At 35.2% G+C, this 19,637-nt stretch overlaps 1 protein-coding gene across 6 annotated transcripts in view; it reads right to left on the bottom strand.

The window, feature by feature from the left end:
* MCM8 (minichromosome maintenance 8 homologous recombination repair factor) overlaps positions 1 to 19,492 on the bottom strand; it is a 63,397-nt gene extending 43,905 nt beyond the window's left edge. For 3 of the 6 annotated variants that reach the window (XM_074209487.1, XM_074209489.1, XM_074209492.1), the window contains exons 1-7: positions 19,320 to 19,492; positions 13,408 to 13,555; positions 13,087 to 13,170; positions 11,978 to 12,060; positions 11,699 to 11,848; positions 10,331 to 10,434; positions 9,009 to 9,207 (exon numbers count right to left, since the gene is read on the bottom strand). In XM_074209487.1, coding sequence (XP_074065588.1) covers positions 9,009 to 9,207; positions 10,331 to 10,434; positions 11,699 to 11,848; positions 11,978 to 12,060; positions 13,087 to 13,170; positions 13,408 to 13,552 — 765 coding nt within the window. In that variant the 5' untranslated portion in view covers positions 13,553 to 13,555; positions 19,320 to 19,492. Of the gene's footprint in view, positions 1 to 9,008; positions 9,208 to 10,330; positions 10,435 to 11,698; positions 11,849 to 11,977; positions 12,061 to 13,086; positions 13,171 to 13,407; positions 13,559 to 18,288; positions 18,377 to 19,319 lie in introns of all 6 variants that reach the window. The other 3 variants (XM_074209491.1, XM_074209488.1, XM_074209490.1) reach the window with 3 other exon arrangements.
* Between the last annotated feature and the right edge of the window lie 145 nt (positions 19,493 to 19,637).

Genomic DNA, 19,637 nt, shown 5'->3' on the forward strand with positions numbered 1-19,637 from the left:
AGCTTAGGTCAAATGGATAAAACAGTTCAAAAAGTTATGGAGGAGAAGAATGCTTTAAAAAGCAAAATGGGCCAGATGGAAAAAGAGATAAGAAAACTCTCTGAGGAGAACAAATCCTTCAGACAAAGAATAGAACTCAGGGAGATAGATGAATTTATCAGAAATCAGGAATCAATACTTCAAAACGAAAAAAATGAAAAATTAGAAGAAAATGTGAACTATCTCATTGAAAAAAACAACTGATATGGAAAACAAACTTAGGAAAGATAATTTAAAAATTATTGGGATACCTGAAAGTCATGAGCAGGAAAAGAGCCTTGACATCATTTTCAAAGAATTACTAAAGGAAAATTGCCCTGATATTCTAGAAGCAGAGGGCAAAATAGAAATGGAGAGAATCCACCGATCCCCCCTGAGAAAGAAATCCCAAAAAACCAACCCCTAGGAATATTATAGCCAAATTCCAGAACTCCCAAGTCAAAGAGAAAATATTACAAGCAGCCAGAAAGACACAGTTCAAATATTGTGGAGCTGCAGTCAGGAAGCTCATAGGGCTTGGAATATAATATACCAGAAGGCAAAAGAGGTTGGAATGCAGCCAAGAATGAACTACCCAGCAAGGCTGAATGTCCTCTTCCAGGGGAAAAAGATGGACTTTCAATGAACCAGGGGAATTTCAAATGTTCCTGTTGGAATGGCCAGAGCTGAACAGAAGGTTTGATCTTCAGATACAGGACTTGGGTAAGGCATAGAGATTGGAGGAGAAGGGGAAAATATGAGGGATTTGATGATGAACTGCATGTATTCCTGCATATAAAAATGACGCTGATAATACTCATATGAACCTTCTCAGTTAATAGAGCAGGTGGAGCTTTTATAGTTGAAGCACAGGAGAAAGCTGAATTTGAAGATAAAATATGGTATAAAAATGGAGTCAAAAGAAAAAAGGGAAATGGAATGGGAGAAAAAAAAAGGAGAGGGGGGAATAGGCCAAGAGATTTCATATAATAAGATTTTTCTTTATTACAATGAGCTATTGCAATGATATGGAAGGGGGGAAGGCAAGGGGGAATGAGGGAAACTTCGCTCTCATCAGAGGTGGCTAGGAGAGGAAACAGCATATATACTCAATGGGGTATAGACATCTGGAGTAAGAAGGGGGGCAGGGGGAAGGGCGGGAATGTGAGTGATGGAGGAGAGGATGGACCATGCGGGGAGAGTGGCCAGATATAACACATTTTCTTTTTTTACTTCTTGCAAGGGGCTGGGATTGGAAGGCCTGTCCAGGACCATAGGGCCAAGTGGATGCTGGGCCTAAGGGGTGGTATGGGGGCTCAGGGCCTCTTGGCCCCACGGCCAGGGATCTGTCTGCTGTGCCACTCAGCTACCCTACAGCAGAGTCGGAGTGAAAGAAGAGAGAAAATATAGTACATGGTAGTGGAGAAATATGACAGGAGTTGCAATCAGCAATGGCAATGGTGGAAAAATATGGAAGTAACTTTTGCCATGGATTTATCATAAAGAATGTGATCCACCCACAACAGAGTTGTTGGTGTTGGAACAAAGACTCAAGCACATTTTTTATTATTATTATTTTTGGGGGGGTTGCAGGGCAAATGGGGCTGGGTGGCCTGCCTGAGGCCATATGACAGGGTGATCTTTGGGTGTCTGAGGCCAGATTTGGACCCGGGTGCTCCAGGCTCAAGGGCCAATGCTCTGTCTGCCACCCAGCCACCCCTACTGTTATTACTATTTTATTTTAATTTGGGTCTTTTTTTTGGTTTTTGCAGGGCAGTGGGGTTCAGGTGACTTGCATGTCACACAGCTGGGTGATTGTTGGGTTTACGAGGCTGGATGTGGGCTTGGGTGCTCATGGCTCCAGGGCTGATGCTCCATCCATTGCACCACCTGGCCATACCTACAATTATTACTATTATTTTTTTTATTTTAATTTTTTTCTTTCCCCTTTATTGCTCAAGCAAGTCTATATTTATGGGGGGAGGGGGTATTTCGATTACTCTTAAACAAGAATATTTTATTACAAAATGAGAATAAATATTAAAGAAAAAATAAAGAAAAATTAGAAAAAGGAAAAAGAAATGTAAAATTGAGAGATTCCAAGGTAATACACAATACAATCAGACTTGGGGTGGGGGTGTAGGTTTCCATATAGTCAGCAATGGGAATAACTTTTACATACTCCCATCTAAGGAATCAGTCAAGAAAATAAATGTCATATTAAAAAAATGGGATATGATAGTTCTTGAGTCTGAAAAATATAATTTACTTGTGAACTGGCCAGAAGCAAGATATTCTATGGCAGACAGTGGGAAAAACAAAGACTTTGCAACAAAAGTGACACCAAGGGAGAGATTGAGTATAGGTCTATACTAGTAATGAAAAATTCCCAACAGGGTGAACTAATTTCACTGATTTTAATGCAGAAATTCTTAGATTCTCTTTGGCCATCTGAGGAAACCGTCTCAAAATTTTTATACACACACACACACACACACACACACACACACACACAAAAGAAAATACATAGAATTACAAAGGAAATAAGTTATATTAAAATACAATTATGAAAATATTGAAAAAATAAGTTAATTGACTCAAGGTTAAGAATCTCTGCTCTAGAACATTCTTTTATGTATGGACTAAAGAAGTAATCAATAAACATTCATTAAGTACCTACTATGCTTCAGACACTATACTAAGTGCTAAGGATACAAAAAGAGACAAAAGACAGTACTCAAGGAACTGATATTCTACATCACTAATACAGATTTGAGATTTGAGTTTAAAAAGAATCTGCAAAGATAGAACAGAAAAAAATCTAATTGTGAAAATAAAATCTAACTGTAAAAATAAAAGATTGAGGAAACAAAGATTACAACTTTCAGATACAAGACCACCATTAATGCAGTATGAGCAAAGAAGCAAAAGTATATTTTGTTTATAGCTATGTACAAACAGTGATGAATGCACTGGAAAGAGGAATGCAAAGTTCCTGTGCAAATAAACAAATCAGCAAGAATGGCTCAACATTTTGAACAAGAATACAATCAGAGAACCTGAAAGTCTGCTGTTACTCTTATTATGCTAGATGGCCATAAATATGTCAACTATGTTTCAGAAGACAATTTTCATTTGATTTGGAGGAAGCTGATGTCCAAGTAATAAGGATTAAGAAATAAGTGAGGCATGAGAAAAATGGTCATTTAATGACCTTAAGGACTTTCAAGTATTCTTTTTTCTTCTTTTTTTTTTTAAGGTTTTTGCAAGGCAAATGGGGTTAAGTGGCTTGCCCAAGGCCACACAGCTAGGTAATTATTAAGTGTCTGAGACTGGATTTGAACCCAGGTACTCCTGACTCCAGGGCCGGTGCTTTATCCACTACACCACCTAGCTGCCCTCAAGTATTCTCAAGGAAAAGACAGAATCTAAGAGAAAATTTGACTTTTAATCAGGAGAAATATAAGAAGGTAAACATGAAAGGCTAATCATAAGTATTTAATAAAGCCAAACTCTTCTTGTATAGGAAAATGATATTTGTAACTCAAAACTGTACTCATTTGTAGGATAGTTTGAAAGAGCATATATAGCTATATCTAGCTATACCTATTATTTATATATATATATGTATATATATATTGAGAGAGAGAGAGAGAGAGAGAGAGAGAGAGAGAGAGAGAGAGAAGGCTTTGGGTTGAATTAATTATGAAGGGATGATCCTAAAAATAAGGAGAAGCAAAATGAAGCACAGTATCTGATAAAAAAGAAGTATAAATTTTTACAATGAAGGGAAGGATATAGTGTTGGGCAGGTAGTCTGTGAACCTTAATCTCATCAGAACTGTATTAGTAGTAATAACATACACTTAGAGAAGGGTTTAAAAGTCTTTTTAACTCACAGAGAAATAAGAGGACAAGGGGATAGGATAAGGCACGGACTTTTAGAAGGGTACAAAGGTTAGGGAGGCAGTGGTCATAAGTAAATTCGATTCCTGAGGAGGGGGTTGAATAAAAAGAGAGAAAGAAGAAACAATGAGGAAAAATGGGATGAATGAAATACATAACTAGTAATTAAAATTTTGAATGTGAAAAGGATGAAAATAAAAAAGAAACAAGCAGAATGAATTAAAAAACAATATGACAATATGCTGTTTACAAGAAACACATTTAAAACTAAAAGACACAAAAGGTAAAAATAAAGGACAGGAGAAAATTTTATTATGCTTCAACTGATGCCAAAAAAAAAAGCAGGGGCAGTGATCAGGATCTCAGACAAAATTAAAGTCAAAATAGATTTAATTTAAAAAGATATAGGGGAAACTACATAATGTTAAAAGGTACCATAAATAATGAATATCAAACTAAACATATATGCACTACATGGTATAGCATCCAAATTTTTAAAGGAAAAGGTAAATGAAATCCAGATGGAAATAGCTAGCAAAATTACTTTTTAAAAAACCTTTATCTCTCACAACTAGATAAATCTAAGCAAAAAAATTAATAGGAAGTCAAGATTAATAAAATCCTGGATAAGCTAAATATGATAGCTCTTTCTCTATTCTGTTCTATTCATCAGGAGAGAACTGGGAAGAGAAAGGAATATATCCATTTTTTAGCTTACACATGGCATCTTTACATAAATTAACCTTTTATTTGATCATAGTTGAATTCATAAAAGCAGAAATATTAAATGCATCCTTTTCAGATCATAATGCAATAAATATTATATTTAATAAAAAGACCATGGAAACACAATAAAAAAATTGGAGACTAAATAATCTAATCTTAAAGAGAGATTGAAGAATAAGTCTTCGAAACCTTAATTTTATTAAAGAGAATGATAATAATGAGATGACATATGAAATAGCAAAAAGCAATATTTTATAACTCTTAAATACTAAAAGCAATAAAATAGAGAAAGAGCAGATCAATGAGTTGGACATGCAATTTTTTTTAAAAAACTAGAAGAACAAATTAAAAATCACCAATTAAGCACCAAACTGAAAATCCTGAAAAAAATCAAAGGTGAGATTAATAAAACTGAGTTTAAGAAAACCTTTGAATTAATAAATAAAACCAGGAGTTATTATAAAAATAACTAAAATAGATGACCCATTGGTTAATATAATTTTTAAAAATAAAAATAAAAATATAAAAAAAGAAGAAACTCAAATAAACAGCATCAAAAATGAAGATGAAATCAAAGCAATCATTAGGAGTATTTTGTTCAATTATGTGCCAAAAAATTTAACATTTTTGTTGAAGATGAATATTTAACCAAAAACATAAACAAAAGAAGAAATAGAATATCTAAATAAATCAGGAAAAAGAAATTGAATGGGCCATAAATGAGCTTCCTAGGAAAAAACCATCAGGACCAGACAGATTTACAAATGACTTCTATCACTTTAACATTTCCAATATTAAACAAATTTTTGGAATTATTTCCAAGGAGTTCTAACAAACTCCTTTTATGAAACAAAAGTAGTGTTGATATATAAACGAGAAAAGCAAAAAACAGAGAAAGAAAAGTACAAATTTCACTAATGAATATAGATGAAAAAATATAAATAATATTATATAAAAAGATTACATATTATGACCAAGTGGGATTTATACCAGAATTGTGAGACTGATTCAATAAAAGTAAAAACTATTAACATAATTATGTCAATAACAAAGTAAAAAAAATCATTTTATCAAAAAATGCAGAAAAAGCTTTTGACAAAATACAACACCCAGTCCTTTTAAAAAATACTTGAAAGCATTGGTACAAATGAATTTTTCCTTAAAATGATAAGTATCTACACCATCAGCAAACATTATCTGTAATGAGGATTAAAATAGAAACCTTTCCAATAAGATTAGAAGTGAAACAAGGGATGTCCATTATCACCAACATTATTCAATACTGTGCTAAAAATGCTAGTGATAGAAATAAAAGAAGAAAAGGAAACTGAAGGAATCATAATGGGCAAAGAAGTAATAAAACTATCTCTTTTTGCAGATAATATGATGGTATACTTGGAAAATTCTACAGATTCAAATAAAAATTAGTTGAAACAATTAAGTTTTAGAAAAGTAGCAGGAAACAAAATAAACCCCACATAAATCACTAGCCTTTCTATATATCACCAACAAAGTCCTGTAAGAAGTAGTAAGAGATAGTTAATTTAAAATTACTATAGACGGGGATGGCTAGGTGGCATAAAGGATAAAGCACCGGCCCTGGAGTAAGGAGTACTTGGGTTCAAATCCGGTCTCAGATACTTAATAATTAATTACCTGCTATGTGGTCTTGGGCAAGCCACTTAACCCCGTTTGCCTTACAAAAAAAAAAAAAACTAAAAATAAAATAAAATAACTATAGACAATATAAAATACCTGGGAACGTACTGCCAAGATAAACTTAGGAACTATATGAACTACATGAACATAATTATAAAACACTTTTTATACAAATAAAGTCAGTTACAAATAATTGGACAAATATTAATTACTCATGAGTAGGCTGAACAATATAATAAAAATGATAATTCTATCTAAATCAATCTTATTCAATGCCATCTCAATTAAATTGCAAAAAATTATTTTAGTTGGAAAATTATAACAAAATTAATTTGAAAAAACAAAAGGTCAAGAATATCCAGATCTTAATCTCTATTATATGACAATAATTATCAAAACTATCTGGTAATGCTAAGGAATAGAATAGTGGTTCAGGGGAAGGGTAGATAGACAATACATAGTAGCAAATGACTATAGTAGCCTTGTGTTTTATAAATGTAAAAGATTTAATTAAACATTTAGATAGGAATTTTCTTTTTGGTAAAAATTGTTGGGAAAACTAAAAAGCAATCTGGAAGAAATTAGGTATAGACCAATATCTTATACCATTTACCAAGATAAGGTCAAAATAGATACATGAGCTAGACATAAAGATGTCAAAAATAAATTAGAAGATGGAACATATTATCTATCATATTTATGGACAGAAGAATTCATAGGCTGAACAAGAGATAAAGAGTATTTTAAGATGTAAAATAGGCAATTTTGATTATATTAAATTAAAAAAGTTTTGTACAAACAAAACCAATGTGACCAAGATTAGAAGGAAATTTGAAAATTGGGGAAAATTTGAAGTTTCTTGGATAAAATCCTCATTCTCAAATTTATACGCTGTCAAATTTATAAAAATATAAGTCATTCCTCATTTGGTAAATGGTAAAAGGATACAAATGGACAGCATCTTTTTCAAGAAAATCCCAAATGGGATCACAAGATTCATACACAATTGAAACAGGAATGACGACAATAACAAAAAAAAAGGATTCTGAGAAAGGGAGTAAGGTAGTACAAATAAAAAACTCACTATCCAAACAAGAAACAGAGTACATTAATAAACTATGAAATGAATAATTTTGACTACATTAAATTAAAAAGTTTTTATACTAATAAAATCAATGTTGCCAAAATTAGAAGGAAAGCAGAAAGCTGGGAAAAAATCTTCACAACCATGAGTTCTGATAAAGGTCTCATTTCTAAAATATATAGAGAATTGCACCAAATTTGTAAGGTTTCAAGTCATCCCCCAATTGATAAATGTCAAAGGATATGAACAGTTTTCAAATGAAGAAATTAAAGCTATATATAATATGAAAAAGTGCTCCAAATCATTATTGATTAGAGAAATGCAAATTAAAACAACTATGAGGTATCACCTCACACCTATCAGATTGGCTAAAATAAGAAAAAAGGGAAAATGATCAATGTTGGAGAGGTTGTGGGAAGATTGGGACATTGATGCATTGTTGGTGGAATCATGGATAGATCCAACCATTCTTGAGAACAATATGAAACTATGGCCAAAGAGCAATAAAAATGTCCATTCCCTTTGAACCAGCAATTCTAATTCTAGGTCTATGTCCAAAAAATACCATTAAAAAAAAATGGGAAAAGTCTCACATGTTCCAAAATATTCATAGCAGTTTTTTTTTTTGTTGTGGCAAAGAATTGAAAATTGAGGGGATGCCCATCAATTGGGAAATGGTTAAATAAGTTTTGGTACATGAATACTATGGAATATTATTGTTCTATAAGAAACCATAAATAGTTGGATTCTAGAGAAGCATGGAATTACTTACAGGATCTGATGCTGAGCAAAGGGAGCAGAACCAAGAGAACAGCGTACATGTTAACAGAAACACTGCAAGAAGAATAACCTTAATGGAAGCAGCTCCTCTCAGCAGCTGAGAAAGCTAAGACAACCATATTAGACTGGCTATGGACAAAGCTATCCCCAACCAGAGGAAGAAAAACAAAACAAAACCCTTCAGAATCTGATGAACACTTTATAAAAAATGATCTCCTATCTATCTCTTTCCCTTAATCCTAATCACTCACGCTGAAAAATGACTAATTTGTAAACATGTTTATGAAAAATATATATGTACAATGTTAACTTGATTGCCACTGGGGGGGGGTGGGAAGGGTGGAAGGAAATTTTGTATTTTAAAAATACACATATGTATATGGACAAATGTTGAAAAAACTTTCATAACTTGTATTTGGAAAAATAAAACATCAATTAAATAAAAAGATTCATAAAAATGCTCCCTCATATCTTTAGTGGCAAAGCACTTTCACACCCATTAACTCATTTGATGACAGTGGCTTTTTATAGCCTCTAGGATAATATGTGAACTCTTTTGTTTGGCATTTATAGCCCTTTGCCATTTGGTGATAACCTACTTTTGCATCTTGATCTCCTATTCCTCCCTCTCACACACACTATGTTCCAATGTACTTGATCTTCCCCAGGTATGACTTTGCATTTCCCATCTCCTTGCCTATAACTCTAGAATGCTCTTCTTTCTCACACAAAAAAAATGAAAAATAAAAATAAACTGACTATTCAAGACACCATTTGGTACTGTTTATTCTCTAAGAATTAAAAAAAATTCTTTGACAATGAAGACTTGAAATTACCTTTGTGGGAAGACTGTATTTTCCATCTGGAAAAGAAAAGCTTTGTATTTCTCCACAGGCAGCACACAAAAAAGCCATCTTGGTACAAAGAGGTTTTATATTACTAACTCGAACAACTGTTCCTCTTAAAGCAATGTATTTCCCATAACAATTGGCTCGGACATTTTTCAGCTGTGTTAGGGAGTCATAGTTGTATACCCTAAAATAACAGAAACACATATAAAAGATTTTATTAAGAAAAATAAAAAACAATGAAAAAAAAAGATGGTGGTGTCTGTGTATGTTTCCATATACCTTTTAGGAGCTACTACTGAATTATCAAACTATGTATGAAATCACAGAGTGAAGATATCATTAAAGAGACAAGGACCTTTTTTTCCCCACCCTTTCTTTCCCCTAAGAAGTTATTTGTAGGGGAAAAAAATCCCACAAGTAGGACTATATGAAGAGAAATAAATGATGAAATTAGAAGGTGCTCTAATGACATCCAATTTAAAAAAAATGTCAATGCTTCTTAAAAAAACAACACTGAGATCAAGGACAATTCTATAAGACTTGTGATGGAGAATGCTGTCCACAATCAGAGAAAAAATGAGGAGTCTGAATGCAGACTAAAACATACTATTTTCACTTTTTAAAACTTGTTTTGCTTTTTTTTCTTTTTCATGATTTCCCCCCCATTAGTTCTTATTCTTCACAACATGACTAATGTAGAAATAAGTTAAATATGATTGTACATACAAATAATTCACTGTTTTGGGAAGAAAGGTAGAAAAATGTGGAACTCAAAATCTTAAAAAAAAAAGATGAATACTGAAAACTATCTTTGCATAAAGTTGGACAAAGTAAAATAACATTTTACAAAATTGGGCAAAAAACCCACCCAACACTGAATTTCATCTATAAATTCTAGTCAAAGTTGATATGCCATATCTACTTTCTTTCAATTTACATAGTTATATCTGTGTTTAAATAATAATTTTTTAAGTTGTAACTAATATATCTGAATTCATTCATCCACTCTTTTATGTCTCATAACTGGTATTAAATACAACAAAAATTCATCACAAGTAGACTTGGCAACTCAATTGTACACCATAGCTATAACTAAAAAATACAGGTAATAATGTCATTAGTAAGTATACAGTGTTTGAATATTAAAAAATAACAATGTTCACATCTGCCTTGTAAGACTTGGAATTAGTTCACATAAAAACATACAACTAAATGCAAATCATTTCAATAGTAGATTCTTTTAAATAAAAACTTTCTTAAAAAGCTTTCAATTCTAAGAAATTTTATACCACAAATTTCTTCTTTACCTTGCAATGATATGTGGTACATTTACAATTGTTTCCCCTTCACTTGATAATCCCTCTTGGGCCTGTAATTCTGCTGCATGTCTTTCAAGATCTTTTGTTAATATCTAGAGAGGTAAAACACAGACTTCTTTATATTATTTTATAGAGAAATTAATTTTATACATGATATTTTCAGAAACATTGTAGCTAATAAGGACTCTAATAGTCCTTTGCAATTCGCTATGCTTTTGCCATGACAGGTGACTGCCATTTGACCTGACCCATTGTCTCAAGTTTGGGTTTTCAAGCTCCAAGTTAGGCATTTCTCATGACTTGACTACCAAGTCTCCCTGACTAAAAGAGTCAACAAGGAGGCCTCATGTCACTATTTCCTGACTTGATTCTATCTACCTAAGAATTCTCTGGTATCTAAAAAAATTTGAGAATGTCAATGTAATATAATTTTAAAGAGTTAGGAGACCTGGGTTCAAGAATCCTAAGGCAAATTATTTAACCTTTAGTATTCTAGACAATTCTCTAAGATGACAAATTATAAAATAGTTGCTGATCTGAACTAGTAGAAAGAATTTCTTCATCAATGAAATTATAGGTCTGGGGAAAAAATAATTAGACAAACACAAATCTCAAAGTAAAACTTTAATTAAGAATCTCTACACATGGGAGCAGCTAGGTGGTACAGTAGATGGAGCACTGGTCCTGGAGTCAGGAGGACCTGAATTCAAATGCAACCTCAGACACTTAATAATTACCTAGCTGTGTGACCTTGGGCAAGTCACTTAGTCCTAGTACCTTGAAACCCCCTCCAAAAAAAAAAGACTCCACACAAATGACAGAAGAATTCTCCACACAAATGGCAGAAGAATTCAACAGAAAAAAACATTATTTAAGATAACAGATGCATGTCACAATATAGCCAAATTAATTTTCTCCCAGGAGGAATCATCAAAAAAAAATCATAAAGACTAGGGTTTAGAATCTTAAGATTAAAAGGCTTAAGAGCTCCAAATATGCAATTTAATAGACATGTGATCCTGATCAAATAACATTGCCTTTGTGAGCCAGTTTTCCCCTCTGAAAATAGTATGAATGTTATACTATACACTTCATAGGGCTGCATTACCTATCCATGAGGAACATTCAAAATAACTGTTAACTATTATTATTCACATCATTGAACTACAGTATCGATAGGATGTTGGTGTAAATGCCATTGTATCCTGAGGTTTATAATCTAGGAATATTGCTAGTCCTAATCATTAGAGATGTTTTTGTTAGTGAATGCTAAAAGAGTAATATTTTTAAAGTGACTACTCTGAGGAATCTGCTTTCTCTCAAAATCAAACAAAGTTCTATGATATACATTTTTACCTGATGAATTGCCAGACCCATGCAGGCTAATGTTTTTTCAGGCACATCTCTCAATTCAGTTGCTAAGTTTGGTATCAAGCTAATTAATTTATCATCTTGTATCAGTTCTTTATAATCCACCAAAATACTCCCTTTTCTTTCAATTTCATCCTAGAATAAAAAGACATAAACATGCAAGCAAATTTTATAACTGAATTTTAAAAAGAGTATTTTCATTAAGTATTTTGAAAATAGTGCTTATATATTAAATTAAGAATTTTTGTTATATGGAATTCTTACCTTATCATACAACTCAATGTGCTTTGTGAAAAAATTTTCAAATGCTTGAATCTTCTTAACAAAAGGAGAGCTATTGCTGTAAACTAATGAAATATGTTATCAGTATCAAAAGAATTCTGTATATACATATGTATATATATGTGTATGTATATTTACACACACACACATATTACCTTGATGCATATAGACATTAAGAGGTTTCATGGTCTAAGAGAAACATCAGAGGGCTGGGATTAGAAGATCTATATTCTATGCATGAGGCCTCAGCTTTCTTATCTGCAAATTAAGACTTAGGCTAGATGATTTCTAAAGTTGTTTTCTTCTATGCAAAAGCCTAAGTGATTATCAATTATGAAAAGAATATTAAACAAATGATAAATTTAATGTCCATGTGGCCAAAGGACATTCAAGTGTCTGATCTCACCCTGATTGGCAATGGTAGCTTTGAACTACTGTTTTGTTCTTGAACTGGGTTGATTACAACCATCCTCAGGCAGTGTGATGGTTCTTAGCTTCCAGACACAGTGGTGTTGGACTTAGTGTGGATACCTAATTGACTTAGTTCATTACAATGTGGAGGTCACGAGATTCACCAGAATCTGGGATTATAGGAGTACACTACAATGTCTGGCTGTTTAGCCTGCTGAATAACTAAATCCCATCCAGATAGGTTCACTAAGTTGGAAAGTACCACCACAGTGGCCATCTGATCTAGCCTTTTTATTTAAAAGATGAGAAAAACCAATCTCAGAAAGATGGAGTAGTTTGGCCAATGGCCCCCAAAAGTAAGTGGCAGAACCAGGATTTATAAGGCATAGACTGAATTCAAGAAGGGTCTGGTAAAGGTCATCAAATCCACTCTCCTCATTTTACAGATAAAAAGAATGAGATACAGAGAGATTGAATGATTTTCTCAATTAAAGCAAACTAAGTCTCTGAGGAAGGTTTTAAATTCTCACTTTATTGCAGTGCCTATGTACAAAGCTGAGAACCCTTTTCAAAATAAAGAATCCACCAAACCATGTTGCAGAATATAAATTTTGTTTCATATTTGAAACCTGAGTTCCAAAAAGTAGACAAGAAAATGTCATTTATTCTCTTAACTTTACCTTCAGAGAAATAAAATTTCCATCCTTTATATGGTATGAGATGGTCTAGAGTCGATTGTTGTGGCCAAGGTTCTGGGTTTTGTACTGAAAGACATATTAGGTTATGATTAAACATTCTCAAACTTCTTCAAAAATAATGCTTAGGCAATTAAATAACTGTTTTCAAAGGAATGAGATAAAAAAATCTCCAAGATAAAAGTCTCAAAAATCTCTTTGAATACTTTATCACACCTCATTATGTACTCCATTAACTGTCATGCAACAAGGAGCTTCAGAACTTCCTCAAGCAATAAATACCTAAAAATAAGGTGTCATACTTACAAGAAACATGTTTCTCTGTGGTTTTCTTCCCATCATTTCTTTGTTCTTTTCCTCTTCCTTTACCAGAGCCCCAACCACCTCTTCCTCTTCTCCAACTTTGAAATCCTCCACGCCCAAATCCTCTGCCTCTAAAATTGGTACTCATGCCCTACTGAGAGAAATTAAAAATGATTTAGCCAAAACCATATGGATAATACCTAAAAACATGAAACAGAAAATATATTTGAAATAATGGTATAGATCACAATCTGTTAGTAATCATACTTACATCTATACAAAGCATTCTTGGATCTATTTATCTAGCCCTACCTTCTTTCCTGACTTCCAATCCAACATTTCCCATTTTCCTATCTCTGGGGAAGGAAATAAATATCTACTGGTCTATCAGTCAGCCACTGTGTAAGTGCTTTTTCCCAAATATTATTGTACTTTAAACATGTCCAACATACCATTATCTTTCTCAGGGAAAATCTCCGCTCTTCCTAAATTCCCTATTACTTTTTTTTTGCAAGGCAAATGGGGTTAAGTGGCTTGCCCAAGGTCACACAGCTAGGTAATTATTAAGTGTCTGAGACCGGATTTGAACCCAGGTACTCCTGACTCCAGGGTCAGTGCTTTATCCACTGTGCCACCTAGCCGCCCCTCCCTATTACTCTTGAGGGTAACCACCATTCTTTGTTCACACAAACTGGCAATCCAGGTATCATCCTTGACTCCTTACTTTCATTCACCTCCGAAATCCAATCTTTGCCAAATTCTGGCAATTCTACTTCTCCAATCAATATTTTTTGTTTATGATCCCTTCTCTCCTTTGACACTATTGTACAGGCCTTTTATCACCTCATAGTCACTATTGGAACAGGGTTCTAATTGGTCTCCCTATCAAATTTTCCCCTATTCTAACCCATCTTCTATTCAGCTGTCAAATTCTTATTCTTAAAGCATGAGTCTGATCATATCACCCTCCTATTCAATAAATTCCAATGGCTCTCTGATATTTCCAGGATCAAATATAAAATCCTCTGTGTGCCTTTTAAAGGCCTTAACATCCTGATCTTTCTCCTTTTCCAGTCTCCTATCTTTACTTTCATTCATATACTCTATGATCTACTGACTCTGGCCTCCTTGCTGTTCCTCACATGTTCCTCTTGATAGTGTTACTAGTTGTCTCCGTTGTCTAGAAAGCTCTCCTTGACCTCTGACTCCTGGCTTCCTGCAATGCTCAGTTAAAATCTTACCTTCTGAAAGAAACTTTTCCCAGTCCTCCTTAATCTCATTGCCTTCTTTCTGAGATTATTTTCAATTTATAAATATCTTTTTTGTATATAGCTGTTTGCATGTTTTCTCTCCTATTAGATTGTGAGCTCTTTGAGATTTTTGTCTATTTTTGTCTTTCTTTTTATCCCCAGAATTTAACACAATGTCAGGCACATAGAGAATGCTTTGTAAATAAATGTCTGTTGACCTGACTTGGTATGATAATTATAATTTTTGAAACTATGTGATTGTTTTTATAAGTGATAGAACTCTAATATGCAATTACCTTTTAAGTAGTTCTAATGACCATAATAAACATGTAAGCAATAACAGTCAACGCTTTTCAGTTGCCCTGAGTCATTCTAATCCTACGAATAACCTCTATTCCTGATTGGACAAGGCTCCTGTTGAACTGTAGCAGCTGTGCACTAACACCTACTTTTGGAGAACCTGATCACACCTTAAATTCTCACTTAAAAACACCAAATCTTTCTTAGGAACCTCCTTCTACTCCAGAAAGGGAGAGAATCTCTCCCAACACATCTGGGTCCAATTAAGAATGCCCCCCTCCCCCACCCTGACAGGAATTCAGGGAAGCCTTGAGGGGTTTGCATGAACTGATGCTGAGCAAGATGAGCAGAACCAGCAAAACATTGTATATCCTAACAGCAACATGGGGGTGATGATCAGCCTCGATGCACTTGCTCATTCCATCAGTGCAACAATCGGGGACAATTTTGGGCTATCTGCAATGGAGAATATCATCTGTATCTAGAGAAAGAATTGTGGACTTTGAACAAAGACCAAAGACTATTACCTTTAATTTAGAAAAAAAAACCAAAACCTGATATTCTATCAGTGCAACAATCAGGGACAATTTGCAATGGAGAATACCATCTGTATCCAGAGAAAGAACTGTGGAGTTTGAACAAAGACCAAGGACTATTACCTTTAATTTAGGGGAAAAAAACTGATATCTTATAGTCTGATCTTGCTATCTCCTTTACTTCATGTTTCTTCCTTAAAGGATATGATTTCTCTCTCATCACATTCAATTTGGATCAACATATACCATGGAAACAATGTAAAGACTGGCAAATTGCCTTCTGTGTGGGGTGGGAAGTAACATTAGGGGGAAAATTGTAAAACTCAAAATAAATAAAATCTTTAAAAAATATACCACCTCCCATATCAGGTGGTGATTTTCTGTTCCGACAAAGTTCATCTTTTATAGAAGGCCTTTCTCACTCATACCCTACTATGAACACATTAACTTCCTGAGACCTTTCCTGGGTGGGGGGCAGGGGGGGAGGGGGGAGGGGGGGAGGGGGGGGGGGGAGGGGGGGAGAGGGGAGAGAGAGAGAGAGAGAGAGAGAGAGAGAGAGAGAGTGAGTGTGTCTTGTTTTCCTTTTTACCTGTTTGTTCTGCTACATGGTCATCAAACTAATGCTTGCATTTTCTTTGTGAGTACCAATCTTTTAAAAATCCTCAAATCTGGGTCCTTACTCTAACCTCTGCTGTGAAGTCAAATAGTGTACCTGATATAGTGAAAAATGTACAAAGTAAATAACAACCCAAGACTCAGTTACTCAGTTTCCTGGTATATGAGAATGATAATGCTTGAACTACCTACCTACCAGCTTTTCTTTTTTGAAGAAAGCACAAGTTTAACCTTAAAGCACTACTTAAATATGAACTATTATTATTAAAAATTGTTCTGGAATATAAACACATTGATTTTTCCTAAAGTGCATAACCCTGAGATTACTCTTATTGAAAAGTGTGAAGGAAAGGCAGGCTTTTACAGATTTTTCTATGGCAGACCACTGCTACAGACTACACAACTGGTTAATATCCCTTAATTTCTGAGTGCAAAAAAAAGGCCACTTGCTTTGGTGGAACAAAATAAAATGTTACCCATGCATTTCTTAAAATTATAGAATATTTTTTCACTTGATTTTGCCATTCTCTTGAGTTATATTTCTACACCTCCCCTTACTTACAGTCCAAACTCCTAGACAAAATTGTTTACACTAACTGCCTTTACTTTCAATCACCCAGTCACTTCTCAGAGCCTTGCTATACAGCATCTCTCCCAACCATAAACTTAAAACTGCTCTGCCTAAGGTCATCAATGATTTCTTTTTCGCTGAATCCAATCAGTCAATATACTTCTTGGTTCTCTGTTGCATCTGACACTGTAGGAGAAGGTTAGTCACTTCCTCATTCTCAATCATTTCTCCTCCTTGGGGATTCATGACACTGTTCTACATGGTAGCTTATCTCCTCTCTGTTGAATCAATCCTATTCTGTCACCTTTATAGGTTCATTACCCATGTCCTACCTTTTATGGCTGTATATAACCTAAGGCTTTCTCCTGGGTTCTATTCTCTTCTCTCTCTCTACATTTTGTCTCAGTGATCTTATCTGTTCTCATAGCTCCAACTATGTTTTCCTAAGCAAATGACTCCAAAATTAATATATCTGGCCTTCATCTACCACCTGAGCTATAGGCCTGAATCTCTATCTAGATATCTCCATCTAGTTATCTCACAAATAGCAAACTCAACATACCTCCAAAAAACCTCATTATCTTTGACTTTTCATAGTTTCTGTTGAAAGACTTCCCTTCTTCCTGAAATATATATTCACAATGTAAACTCTTTCCTCAATTACTCACTTGCTCATTTCTCCATATCCAAATCAGTTGCTAAGTCTTGTTAATGAGACTTCAACATCTTTCACATTCATCTTCTCTTATTCATACCACAACCACCAGGCTCTCATCAACTCCTATCCCAGTATCCAAACTCTTGCCTCTCCAACCTACCTTCCCCACAAATGCCAAATAGGAATTCCTTTTTCTAATAGCATGACTACAACTTTTGCTTTTTTGGATTCACCTGATATATTTTTTATCATTTTTATTCTATATATGTCAGTTAGCAAGTATTCGTGGAGGATATTTCATATACAATTACTATGCTAAGACCTAGGGATACATTCTAATGTGCAGATGACAGGAAATGATTGCATAGTTTTGCTTTTTTAGATATGTCCTATAAGCAACCAATTGTAGTTTCAAGAAACTTTCAATTGCTTTTAGGATAAAATAAAATTCCTCATTTTGGCATTTAAAGTACTTACTGGTCTAAGATCTAACTTTTCTTTGTAGGCTCACTCATTCTATATTCCAGGCAAATTGATGCTCCTGATATGTGACTTTATTATCTGCTTTTGCAAAGGCTGCTCCCTCATACCCAGATTGGTCTCTCTCTCTCTCTGCCCATTATCTTTTTAGAGCACTTAGTTTTCTTCAAGGTTCAGTTCAAATGCTCCCTCCTTCAAAATACTTAATTCATATTTCTAATTCATTTACAGTTGTTGGTCTACAATTATTTGGCATAACATTCTACATTTACTTATATATGAACATAAGATCCTAAAGGCAAGAACTGTCTCAATTTTTGTATTTGTGTTTCCAGTATCTAGTACAGGTTCCAGCATGTAGTAGCCACTCAAATGACTGGGAACTAATTTATAGATATAATTAGAAACAATAGTTTTACAACCTTCTGGTTATCAATATAAAGGAAGCTATGAGACATTAAGATATATGCTCACCAAAAGGGTTCACCCCTGTCATAGAGGATGTTTTGTGTAGGTTCCAAATATAAAAGGTTCCCAACAGATAGATATCCTCTGGATGCTCCTGCTTACAGATGATATTGTGTTAAACCTATGAAGTACTAGAATATCAAAAGACCCCCTCAACAAAATCATCATTCAAAAACAAATCAGCTTGTCAGTCCAACTAGGAAAAATCAAGCTGATTAAGAATATTAAATAACTAGATGATGAAATGCTGTTGGATGGGTTGGTTGGTCCTTTAAGTATAAGTTAAAAAGGTACCCTTAATCAACAATAAGTTAGCCCAAATGTCATACATATTCAGGAAAGCATGCAGGAACTTCAATAATCCCAAGCTGTTCTGGAATCAATCTTTTAAAAAATACCAACAGTCGTTTAATAATTTTACATAGCTGTGATTCAATGGTACTTCCCATTCAAAATCGAAGGTGACCAGTGGGAGACATAGAGATGCAGGACAAGCATGTATGTATAGGTTATAAGTGTATCAGCAAAAGATGACCTGGGTACCAAAAGTGGCATAAAAGTTATCACCCAGAAACCCCTAATTGAAAAAAGAAGGTGGGCCCAGGGAAGTCTGTAGCAAGCTGAGGAACATCAATGGAGTCCACCCGAGTGCTTCATCAGCAAACACAAAATAGTTAACAACTTCAACGACGAGGGCTCCTTTAACTTTCAAAACTATATTTTAATCATTTGAGAAGGGGGTCGCCCATAAAGTGACAGAGACACTCTAACCAGGCAGGAGGCCTGGCACAAATCCGAAAGCTCTGCTTGGAGCCCGCGGCCACGGGACTCGGGAGAAGCTAAGGGAATCCTCCCGGAGTTGACGTAGATGGGGGGCAAGGGGTCGGGGTCGGGGGGTGGCAGGCGACGGGCGAATGGAGGAGTAGTGCCAGGAGCGCTTGCCCTCCAGCCTCAGGCCCTGACTCAGCTCCCTCTCCCGCACCCCACCCCCGCCCCCGGCCGGTTCGCAGGTCCCTCCCTCGGGGCCTTCTCCTCACCCGCCCCGCAGAACCTCCAGGGGCTGCTCGGGGACGTCCGAAAACTCAAGCCGGGTCTCTCCAGCGCCGCGGGGAGCGACCTCCGAGGACGGGGAGGGGCGGCCCGGCGGGCGAGAGGAAGCCCACCGAGGGCGCTCGGCCGCCAAACCGCCTCCTCCCACCCGAAGTTCTTTTTTTCGCGCCGGAATGACGCACTTCCGTCCAGGGGAAGAGGCTAAGGAAGGGGCGGGAATAGGACGAGCCGGAGCCAATAGGAGGCGTGATAGGGCGGAAGTCGGAAGGGGGTTGACTCACCCTGGCCGGAAAGCGGAAGCGGCG

The sequence above is a fragment of the Macrotis lagotis genome, chromosome 1, assembly GCF_037893015.1.
Source record: "Macrotis lagotis isolate mMagLag1 chromosome 1, bilby.v1.9.chrom.fasta, whole genome shotgun sequence".
Classification (NCBI taxonomy): domain Eukaryota; kingdom Metazoa; phylum Chordata; class Mammalia; order Peramelemorphia; family Peramelidae; genus Macrotis; species Macrotis lagotis.